The sequence below is a fragment of the Euprymna scolopes genome, chromosome 10 (genome assembly GCF_053919585.1).
Source record: "Euprymna scolopes isolate OS-2025 chromosome 10, ASM5391958v1, whole genome shotgun sequence".
Lineage (NCBI taxonomy): Eukaryota > Metazoa > Mollusca > Cephalopoda > Sepiida > Sepiolidae > Euprymna > Euprymna scolopes.
The window spans coordinates 32,823,216-32,836,161 of NC_136491.1; the positions used below are offsets into that span (position 1 = coordinate 32,823,216).

At 33.7% G+C, this 12,946-nt stretch overlaps 1 protein-coding gene across 1 annotated transcript in view; it reads right to left on the reverse strand.

Moving 5' to 3' along the window:
- Positions 1 to 12,946, reverse strand: part of LOC145286386 (chitin synthase chs-2-like) — a 74,625-nt gene that overhangs the window by 13,108 nt on the left and 48,571 nt on the right. The window contains exons 10-12 of the mRNA XM_080135314.1: positions 11,859 to 12,012; positions 3,714 to 3,924; positions 1,040 to 1,240 (exon numbers count right to left, since the gene is read on the reverse strand). Coding sequence (XP_079991440.1) covers positions 1,040 to 1,240; positions 3,714 to 3,924; positions 11,859 to 12,012 — 566 coding nt within the window. The remainder of the gene's footprint in view (positions 1 to 1,039; positions 1,241 to 3,713; positions 3,925 to 11,858; positions 12,013 to 12,946) is intronic.

The window sequence follows — 12,946 nt, forward strand, 5'->3', positions numbered from 1 at the left end:
AGAGTGCTCAATGCATGACACAGAGCAATATATTGATTGTTGGAGAGCTATTGGCTACACATTAGCAAACGTGTTTCAATGCCCCCTAGCAGGGAAAATCACCTCATCAGGCCAAAAACCATCCAGGTTTTTGGCTTGATGAGGTAATTTTCCCTGCTAGGGGGGTCATTGAAACACGTTTGCTAATGTGTAGCCAATAGCTCTCCAACAACCAATATATATATATATATATATATATATATATATATATATATATATATATATATAGATAACTTATAAAATTGCAATGGATATATATATATATGTATATGTTCTAAATCTTAGCGATTATTAAGAAATGAAGGCTTGTTGAAAATGTAATCGCCTGAATTGTGTAGTGCGCTATGTTACATTTGCCCCTAAGGTCGCACATCAAAGGGGAACATTCATTACCTAGAGCCTATTTTTGGCAATCTTTTTAACCTTTTAGAAATAAGCAAGGAAGGTGGGCTCTCTACCGTGCTAGAAAACTACTAACCAACGAAAGTATCGAGCGGACAATTAAATTAGGTGATCGTGATCACGTGACACAATAGTAAACGCGTGTTAAAAATTGTGAAAAAGTTAAAACTAGAGTGCGCTATAGAGCAATGTGCGGATAATTTTTGATTTACCCTCTTATATATATATATATATATATATATATATATATATATATTTACGTTTTATTTTTTATTACCGTATCTTTCTGTTAAGTTACATTATTGTTTCAGCTACCCGGCCGTTTTTTTTAGCTGTCTATAGCTTCCTCAGACTTTTACTGTAAAAGTCTGAGGAAGCTACAGACAGCCCAAAAACGACCGGGTAGCTGAAACAATAATGTAACTTAACAGAAAGATACGGTAATAAAAAATAAAATGCATATTTGCTCTACAACAGTATTGAGCACTTTCTTCAGTTTTTATTAATTACAATTTCCACTATATATATATATATATATATATATATATATATATATATATATATATATATATATATATATATATATATATGAACGTACCTTGGTCATACTGTACATAATGTCGGGCTTCTGTTGGTGGAATGGCATATTTGCGCATAACGTTATCGTCCATTAATGCGGATCCCCGGAAAAGACTGAAACATCCGGGGCTGCAAAGCACGCAGCCGATCATATGTTCCGTTGATTTTTGGAGCCAATGGCTTATAGCGTATTCAAACTTTTGGTACCATAAGATGGGACCTGCAATGAAAATAATAATTATAGAATACATCAATAATCGAGAGAAGCAGTAGGAACGAACCTCAAACACTTTGAAAAAGAATGGAAGAAATTGGAATCAGGGGGAAGCTGTGAAGATACAACAGATATCAACAATAAAAACGGCTGAAACCGTAAGGAAAATTCTAGAATGCAGAAACTAACTAAGATAAACTTCGAACACTAACCAGTAACTTTAATAGCGCAAAAAAAACAAACAAACAAAAAAAACAAACAAACAAAAAAAAAAAAACAGAATACGACCACGGGAAACCAAGAAAACCGAAACTGCAAAATGTTAAGTTAATTACCCCATATCCCAAGTAAATTAATAAACTATGGTGGCACCACACTAAAGAGTCGAAAAGGTTTCAGAAGGATCGACGAGAGAGAGAGAGAGAGAGAGAGAGAGAGAGAGAGAGAAAGAGAGAGAGAGAGAGAGAGAGACACACACACACACACACACACACACACACACACAACTAACCAGAACTCCACTGGAAGAAAAGAAGAGGCTTATGGCTACTAAAATTCTTATGATGAACAGGAGTCATTGCCATTGAGAAATCAATTGCAAATTTATCTCTGACAGATGTGGGGAGTGTTAGAAATTTTGCATATAAAGCCACCAATGCACAAAGGGTATTTAGATTCTCTCTCTGTCTCTCTGTCTCCCTTTCTCTCCTTTCTCTCTCTCTCTCTATATATATATATATATATATATATATATATAGTAATTTATAAAATATATATGGCGATTAAGCTACACTGAATATTCTGCGTTTCATCCACTATAGGATTCGTCAGGCTTGTATAGGATTCGTAAGGCGCATAAGCCTGACGAATCCTATAGTGGATGAAACGCAGAATATTCAGTGTAGTTTAATCGCCATATATATTTTATAAGTTACTATTTATATATATATATATATATATATATATATATATATATATATATATATAGAGAGAGAGAGAGAGAGAGAGAGAGAGGGGGGGAGACAGAGATTACTATATATATATATATATAGAGAGAGAGAGAGAGAGAGAGGAGAGAGAGAGAGAGAGAGAGAGAGAGAGAGAGGGAGACAGAGATTACTAAATTACTAACTAGCTCTACCTACGTATTGAGCACTTTTGAAGTAAATACTTAAAGTTTACGCATAAATCTATACTTTCGTATATTAGGTTTATGTGAGTAAATGAAGTAGTTCATACGGCCTCCGCTAATCGAGCCAGAGATGTCTTGTGTCGCGGGGTTCGAATCGTTCGACTGGTAGTAATCGTGACACCCTGCACTGAAGAATCCCGAAAGGATGAAACACTAGTGTCTGTAGGTATTTAATTATTATAGTAAAAAAAATAATTATGACAGCCCCTTTAAGAAATTCGTTTCTTATCGTTGAGCACTTTCCGTTGAATTAAAAGTCGGTCAATTTAGCTCTTATGCGTAGATCATCGTATAACGATTTGATCACTGTCTGTCTGACGTAATGAACATTTAAATTAAAATGTTTAAAATTCAACGCTATTTCACACGGTTAATAGTAGCCGAATGGATACGGCCTCCGCTAATCGAGCCAGAGATGTCTCGTGTCGCGGAGTTCGAATCGTTCGACTGGTAGTAATCGTGACACCCTGCACTGAAGAATCCCGAAAGGATGAAACACTAGTGTCTGTAGGTATTTAATTATTATAGTAAAAAAAATAATTATTATCAAGGCCCGGAGGCCACTCAAGGATAAGAGTTAATGGGTGTACATTAGTCAATGTGATTATAGCGTTTTTAATATAGGTATTGGGATTTTTGTAAGTTGGATTATATAAGGGTACGGTTCATCAAGAACTTGTTTACATTGCACTTGGAGACAATCAAATTGTAGTCACCTGGGAAGCAGATCAAAGGAAGAGAGTTCCACTGGCGTGCATTTCTAAAAAAGAAGCTCTGCTCATGAAATCTACGTTTAGGTCTGGCACAATAAAGAGTGTGGGAAACTAAAGATCCTATACATATACATACATACATACACACACACACACACACACACACACATATATATATATATATGTAGAGAGAGAGAGAGAGAGAGAGAGAGAGAATCTCAATTTCCAAATATATATATATATATCTTTATATATATATACATATATATTTATATATATATATTATATATATCTACATAATGTGTGTATGTGTATATATATATATATATATATATATATATATATATATAATGTAGATATACATTATATTCCAGCTATCCGTAGAAATATAAATAAATAAAGTAGATAGTAATATTGTCTGTGAATATTTTCCCACATTTAAAGAGTGAAAATGATAAAATTCAGGCCACCTTCTCCAGTGCGTTTGGAAGCAAGTATCGTCAGTGTTACTATTTTGATATATACTTTCACTATTTGCCGTAAGCTGATTGATGAATAATCACTTGCATCTCACCTGAACCTTTTGGATGTATCCTTCCGCAAGCGGCGGCCACTTTATCACTCTTTTTCATCCGGTCGACAAGAAGCTGCAGCGCTGCAGGTTTGAAGTCGACGTCGCCATCTAGTGCCAGAAGGAAGGTATGGTCAGCTATTGTCTGCTTGCGACGTGCATTCATTGGCTGATTGATGAGACGATAACCAAGTAAATAGTACATGTACATCACCTGGCAAAAAGAATAGTTTCATATGCTATTCATATATAAGGAGAATGGAAATGTATGGTTGTTTAATATAGTACACAAACAAAAACAAAAAACCAAACCAAAAAACAAAAAAACAAAAAAAACAAAAAAAAAACAAAAACAAAAACAAAAAACAAAAAACAAAAACAAAAAACAAAAACAAAACAAAAACAAAAACAAAAACAAAAAACAAAAACAAAAACAAAAACAAAAAACAAAAACAAAAACAAAAAACAAAAAACAAAAAACAAAAATAAAAACAAAAAACAAAAACAAAAAACAAAAACAAAAACAAAAAACAAAAAACAAAAACCAAAAACAAAAACAAAAACAAAAACAAAAAACAAAAAACAAAAACAAAAAACAAAAACAAAAACAAAAACAAAAAACAAAAACAAAAACAAAAACAAAAAACAAAAACAAAAAACAAAAACAAAAACAAAAACAAAAACAAAAAACAAAAACAAAAACAAAAAACAAAAACAAAACACTCATATTTCACAAGACTTTCCCGCTTTATCTAACGATTGCAAAGTTTTCCATCTTGTATTTTATGCTTATTAACAGTTGTTTTATTTTTAAACGCTTGAAGGTTTTCTGTAATACATACTTTCTTAAACCTATTATTCGATGATACTAACATAATCTATATATTAATACGATTGTCTGTGTGTGTAATTTATGTGCCACGCTTACATCTTTTTTTCTTCCGAGTGACTGCCGATTAATTGTTATGACCTTCCATTTCTTGTAATAAATAATTTTTCCAAGAATACTTCATAAGTTTCGGTTTCGGTTTCAATTATAGCTGATGGCACTCGAGTCATCCATTTTTTTTAATAAATAATTTTACCAAGAATTTTTCATAAGTTTTGGTTTCGGTTTCGATTATAGCTGAAAGAACTCAATATATATATATATATATATATATATATATATATATATATATATATATATATTCTTCATAAGTTTGTTTCGGTTTCAAGTTTGGAAATTGAGATGTCCTTACAGTTATATCGCATAGGATTAGCAAATCTCTCGACGGTGGCAATCTTTCTAGGGCAATTGCTCTTGACATATCTAAGGCCTTTGATAGGGTATGACATAAAGGTTTACTTCATAAGATCGCTAGCTATGGTATAGCTGGAAAAGTCTTCTCAATTATTAAATCATTTCTTTCTGATAGGTTCTTAAGAGTAGTAGTTGAGGGGCAAAAATCAGAAGCTCACAGTATTAATGCCGGTGTCCCTCAGGGATCCATCCTGGGCCCAACTCTTTTCCTGATCTACATTAATGATCTTCCAAATCATATCCTTACATCATTTGTAGACATTTATGCTGACGACACTACCATTTATGGTACCACATCTAAGACAGTAAACGACCAAGTTCTCTCCAATTCTCTCTCCTCTGATCTTGAGCACGTAGTACAATGGGGAAAGAAGTGGCTGGTTACTTTTAATGCATCTAAAACCAAGCTTCTCTCTTTACATCATCAACATTCTAATCCACATTTGGCATCAATTGAAATGAATGGCTCTCGTCTTCAGGAGGCCTCAAGTTTTGACAAGCTTCTGGGCTTGACCATTACTCCTGATCTTAAATGGAACACGTATATCAAATCTGTTGCCAAGGCCGCTGGAAAAATGGTGGGATCTTTCTATCGATCCAGTAGATATCTCACTGCTGATGCTATTCTCTACCTATATAAGAGCCAGGTACGTCCAAGGATGGAATACTGTTGCCACATCTGGGCAGGAGCTGCTAGAAAGGACTTGTCCTCCCTTGATAGAGTTCAAAATAGACTTCGTAGCCTCGTAGGAGATGTCCTTTTCTCCTCCTTGCAACCTCTATCTCACAGAAGAGATGTTGCGAGTTTGTCTCTGATGTATCGTTATTTTCATGGAAAGTGTTCAACTGAGCTTCAATCTATGGTCCTCCCTCGCCAAACTTTCACAAGAAACACTCGTCTAGCTGTAAACACTATCAATAATTTCCCCCACTCTTTATCTGTGCCTAAACCTAAACGTAGATTCCATGAACAAAGCTTCTTTCTTAGAACTGCACGCCTGTGGAATTGTCTTCCGTTTTCCTGCTTTCCGGCTGACTACAATATGGTTGTGTTCAAGTCTAAAGTAAATAAGTTCTTGATGAGCTGTTCCATATAAGTTATTAAATTTACCAAATTTTCATTACTAATGATTACTATATTGACCAATTTCTACTGTACACTCTTTAACCCTTATCCTTGAGTGGCCTCTGGGCCTTGATAATGTGGTGATGCCTTTGTAAAAAAAAAAAAAAAAAAAAAGAAAAAAAGTCAAGCTGATGCACCCAAGTCATATTTATTATTTTGGAAATCACAATGCTATAATATATAAGAATCGATAGAAAATTGACTATAATAATATATACGAAATCTGCATAAATTTTAAAATATCATATTTAAGCGTATTTTACGACCAGAGTACACCAAGCCCCCCTTCTAGCTTAGATAAATACTTTTGAAGTTTTACCAGTGGGAAATTGGTGAACATGAGTTTCCCTGACGCCTTTGATCTTTTTTTCTGTAGGAGGAGCTTGATGGATAACTTCCTTTTTCTTTGTGATAATCGTACGCACAGCATCCTTACAAGCCTTTACGAAAGGTTTTATCAGTAACTAAGCGACAAGGACAACACCATCTGAGAAATATAAGATAACGATTGATACTCAATCCAACCTTGCTTTTAGCGTTGAATCATTGATAGCTGGAGAGACCATCACTCTCATGACCGTTTTCTGAGCCTTACTTATTTCGCACTGGCTCATGCTGACAACTGCCGCTACCAGATGAGGCCGTCTGAAGATATTGGCTTCCTGAGACGAAAGGCACCTAACATTGATGCTTTTTTTTTTCACTTTTTTTTGCAAAACTTAATTATAATCTACAAAACCAAAAACAACAACCCACCTTTTCATTCTTCCCATTTCCACTTTATCTTTCTATCTCCCACACTTTCTGACTGGTTTCCTGACTTAAAATGCACCAAACATTAATACTGTAACCCTTTTCCCTCTCCCATTGCAAAACTCATTCATGTTCTGCAGATCAGGGAACAAAAACGATAAAATCCACTATAAAACAACCAAACCAAACCCTACAAACTAACGATTGAAGATACAAAGAGCTTGAAGAATAGTACTACAAGTACTACAGAAAAATCGAGTTGCACCAGACTTCCGTTTCCACAAATTGAATAAAAGAATTTATCTCCTTTTGGGAACTTGCCAACACTACAATGTTTGATAACCGTATTCACTGGTCAGTCTATTAGAAAATTTACTATATGATTTTATATTTGTTTGTATTTCATGTCCTCCCCCCCTCCCCGGGTGCTACCAGATCAGGCTGTCTGAAGATATTGGCTTCTTGATACAGAATGCACTTAAAATTGATGCTTTTGTTTTTTTACTTCCTTTTGCAAAACTTAATTATGTTCTGCAAAACTAAAAAACAAAATCAATAACCCCCCTTTTCCCCCTTTCCTTCTTCTCATTTCTCCTTTCTCTTTCTATCTCCCCCACTTCCTGACTGGTTTCTTAACTTAAAATGTACCAAGGTTTAATACTGCAACCCTTTCCCCTCTCCCATTGCAAAACTCATTCATGTTCTGCAGGTCAGGGAACGAAAACGAAACGATAAAATCCACTCTAAAACAACCAAACCAAACCAAACCAAACACTACAAACTAACGATTTTAAGGTATAAAGAGCTTTAAGAATAAAAACCTTCTACAAAACAACTGAAAAGCGTTGATATGCCATGAAACAACCAAACCAAACACTACAAACTAGTGATTAAAAATACAAAGAGCTTAAAGATAAAAACATACAAAAAAAACAAACAAAACTGAATGTAACATGACTACTATTTCCAAAATAACTGGATTCAGCATTAAATAAACCAAAAAGGGTTGATATGCCATAAAACAATCAAACCAAATCATCATGCTGACAAACTTGAACAAATTGCTTTTGTTTTTTGAAAACATCACTAGACAACTGCCGTAGAGAGACAGAGTTTCCTATATGTCAGGTGTTTTATCATCTCCCACCCTCTAATATTTATTTTTAACATTTAGAGAAAGAATGCCTCTTATTTCTCTGCACATCATATTTCGTACGTATGTCCGTACATACTACAAATACATATGTGAACTGAATGGGAAAACAATAAGCCTCTTTAATTTTATGAAAACGTAATAATAAAATAATTATAATTTTTAGATAATGGCATTAATAATAAACACATAAGAGAAGATGTAAAAGAAGAAAATTATAATCTATTAGCAGGGAGACCTGATGTTGACCGGGATTGAATGATGATCAACGAATATTTCACACTCCTATATTTTTATTGTCATCGAAATCCGTGAAATCGTCCGGGAGGAAGCTTAAAATGCCCCCATGAAGTAACTTAGTCCGAAATATATGTTATTCTACATTGCACTGTAGAGAACCTACTGTTTCTTTTATAAAATTATTTTATATAAACTTTTTTCCGGTTTACGAAAAAAAAAAAGCATTAAGAAATTTACGTGCGGGGTTTGAACCTACAGACCACGTCATGCAAAAAACAAAAAACAAAAAGACCCCCCCCAAAAAAAAACCAAAAACAAAACAGAAAAAAAAATAATCAAGCAAAAAAAAAAAACGTAAATTTTCAAGTCTTATAAAATTCTTTGCAGTTAATGAAAAAAAAAAAATTAAGAAATGTACGTGCGGAGTTTGAACCTACAGATTACGTCGTGCAAAGAACCCCCCTCCCAATAAAAAAACACGCTATCAACTTATCCACAGTAGAATTTTCACGGCCCGTTTTTCTATCATTGTGACTAAGCGACGACATAGAAATGATAGATAAATTAAAATAACGGTTTCGATTATCGGTAATTATCGGGGGTATTCGGAGACAAAACTTAACTAAGATCACTCCCAGACTTATACACTAAAGTTGTGTAAATTGTAAAGAAAATCTGTTCAGCTGTATAAAATTGTATATAAAGAGAAAGTCCGCACTTGTCATTTTTTCAAAAACTGCAAATTTAAGCTAAATTCAATGTAACTGTTTAAACAAACTATACCTCATTTGATTGGCCATTTATTCTTTTATAATTTTACCTGTTCATATTTGACTTTAATTGAAATATTCTAGTGTTCACTTCAATTTAAAAAAATAACTTCAAATTGAGGAGGCAAAAAGAAAGTTCGCACAAGAGAAAATTGTTATTTATATGTAACTTTAGGACATTAATGAAACCCAAATACAACAGGAACACAATGAAAATAGTCATTATTTAGTAGCATAGCCCTTCTGCAATTTGAAAGTTTATCATTGATATTCCTCTTAGATAAAAATGACTTCTTTGCACAATTTTTAGAGGAAAATCCCATTTCTTTCATTCGTCTAGATATTATATATCTAGAAAAAGAATTTCCAGCCCCTGTTTTGAATTATTTGCTATGGTCAACATAACTTTTCTTTCGATCCTTCAAAACAGTTAATTTAAGCCTGTAGTCGTCCTTCAAAGACCAGATCCAGATTTCCCTTTTACCAAGCTTTCGACTTCGAACCTTTGACCAATTTGCTTCACTACAGAAAGATGTTTTCACATTTTCTTTTCTTTAAATATCAAAAATCTGCTTGTAAGTCATTTTGGACTGCCTTAATCTTGCAATTCGGTTTTTTATGTCTTCGCCAAGATGCGGTCTTACCATTTTTAGGGTTAATTTTTCCACTTATTATTATATGATATAATAATGATAATCGGCAAAATAGAAATTTTCAGTTAAAATTAACAAAAATTCACAGAAAAATATTGAAAAATCGATTTCTTATTTTTTTCACTCTTGAGCCATTGTTTTTGCTCAGGAGTATATATATATATATATATATATATATATATATATATATATATTTACATGGTGGTCACCACTTATCAATGCCCGGAAGCCACTCAGGGATAAGGGTTATTGCAAGTACAGTATGTGGAGATTTGATGAAGTGTTTACTTAAGGGGGCAGTTCATTAGGAATTTGTTAACGTTGGACTTGAAGGCATCCAAGTTGTAGTCAGGTGGGAAGCAGGCAGACGGAACAGAGTTCCACAGGCGTGCAGTTCTAATAAAGAAGCTTTGTTCATGGAATCCACGTTTTGATTTAGGCACAGATAAAGAGTGGGGGAATTTTTCACAGTGGATTCAGCTAGACGGGTGTTTTTCGTGAAGGATTGGCGAGGGGGGGGGGACCAGAGATTGGAGTTCAGACGAGCACCTGCCATAGACATAACGATAACACAAGGATAGGCTCGCAACGTCTCTTCTGTGGGAGAGAGGTTGCAGGGTAGAGAAAAGGGCATCCCCCACTAAGCCACGAAGTCGATTTTGTACTCTGCCACGGCAGGATAGGTTGCATTTAGCAGCTCCTGCCCAGATATGGCAGCAGTATTCCATCCTTGGACGTACTTGGCTTTTATATAGATAAAGAATTGCATCAGTAGTGAGATATCTTCTGGAGCGGTAGAAGGATCCCACCATCTTTCCAGCGACCATGGCAACAGACTTGATGTACGTGTTCCATTACAGATCAGGAGTAAAGGTCAAACTCAGAAGCTTGTCAAAACACGGGGCGTCACCCAGACGAGAGCCATCCATCCCAATTGATGCCAGATGGGGATCAGAGCGTTGATGATGTAAGGATAGGAGTTTGGTTTTGGATGCATTAAAAGGTAACCAGCCACGTCTTCCCCCACTGAACCACGCGCTCGAGATCAGAGGAGAGAGAATCAGAGAGAACTTTGTCATTTACAGGCTTTGCTCAGGAGTATATATATATATATATATATATATATATATATATATATATATATATATATATATATATAAATATATATATATATATATATATATATATAAAGCCTCTTTACATATATATATATATATATATATATATATATATATATATATATATATAAAGCCTCTTTACATATATATATATATATATATATATATATATATATATATATATATATATATAAAGCCTCTTTACATATATATATATATATATATATATATATATATATATATATATATATAAAGCCTCTTTACATATATATATATATATATATATATATATATATATATATATATAAAGCCTCTTTACATATATATATATATATATATATATATATATATATATATATATATATATATATATAAAGCCTCTTTACATTTATAAAACTGTAATAATAAAATAATGATAAAGTTAGATAATGATAAGTGGGAGAAAATGTAAAAGGAGAAAATTATAATCTATATATATAAAAATTTAGATGTATGTATGTGTGTCTACGTGAAAATGTTTAACGATGCACTCTCAAACTACTTCTCACACGACTCTGAAATTAGCAGGAAATCGTAATCATACACCAACGATGATTTATAATGAATAAAATCTTGCTTGGATGGATGACTAACGCGTTCAGAAATATGTCGACAAGTGAAATAATAATTTCTACCCCCCCCCCCAAATATCAGAAGGTGGCTAACAGATGCTACCTTTTTAATCAAGGAACTGTGTAAAACAGGGTTGTTCATCTCTCTGAGCTAAAAAAGCAATAATGTAAAAAATAATGAATATAAGGTGTTACATACTAGTAGGATCTGTGTTCTGACGGTGCCAGGGAAAATTTAGTAATCCAAGATCCTCTTGCTTGAATCTGTTATTAAAGTACGTTTCACGTAAAGAATATAATCTCTATATGTAATTTATATTTAGTTGAGTTTCTACGAAGTTTTATGATATTCCTTCGAAGTCTGTTGAGGATGAACTTGAAGCAATCATTTTGTTTGAGATAAAGAATAAAACACACGCACCTGACTCCAACGTTTACGATGCCGGATCTTCTGCTTGTCTTTTAGGTGTGCGCTTAGCCGATTACCTCCGGGCAATTTCCATTCCAACCTGCCACCATAAGGGGTGTCATATAGAATTGGTGATGAGATGCGCACAGGGAACTTATGCACTGCGCTATGAATTGAGAGAAAACATGCACATGTACATGTAACTATACGCATCTCTCTCTATCTTACACACACACATACACACACACAAACACACACACAAACATATATATATATATATGTATACACTGCTGATCAAAAATTTAAGACCAAAACTTTTTTTTAAGGATAGATTTTAAACTCTTTTGACTTAAGGTTACTAATACTACAATCATGGGCAACATGGATACCCCCACGACAATTCCAAAAAGAATTATGTGATACCCTCTCCACCAGATATTTCGGCAGAAGGGATACAAAGAGAAGAAACTATTCTCCAGATATTGAGCACTGGAAAGACCCCTCCCCCATAAATAATTAAAAATAAATCATTGCAACTTTTGTTTCAATAAAAATAGCAGCGAATACCGGTGCGATCGCAAAAAAAAAAAAAAAAAAAAAAAATAGCCAAGTAGGCAGAACTCCTAAAAAAAAAAATCTACCAAAAATTAATTCCAAAAACAATTAAATGTAATACTACAATCTAAAATGTTATGGAAACAAAAAGCTACATTCCAAAAATTTTATTTCAAAATTTGCATTTTTATTAAATTAGGCTTTTTACACATGATCAAAATTATAAGATCAAGGGTATAAATTGTTAGATTCATGGTAATTCTAATGTTTTAGTTTAGTTAGAGATTAGCAATTCCTGTGTAAAAGTTTTACCATACCTAAAGCAAGAAAACTAACCGAAGTTGAGCGCTCTCGAATTCTAAGATTCCATAAACAAGGTTTTTCACGGCGAGCGATAGCAGCTAAGGTAAATCGCAGTAAAACTGTTATTTGTAACTTTCTAAAGAACACTGAGAATTATGGAAAAGCAAAATGCATTGGAAGCCCCCCCCCCAATTTCTCCTGCATTGAGTAGGAGAATCAGACGGGTTGTTATGAATGGCAGA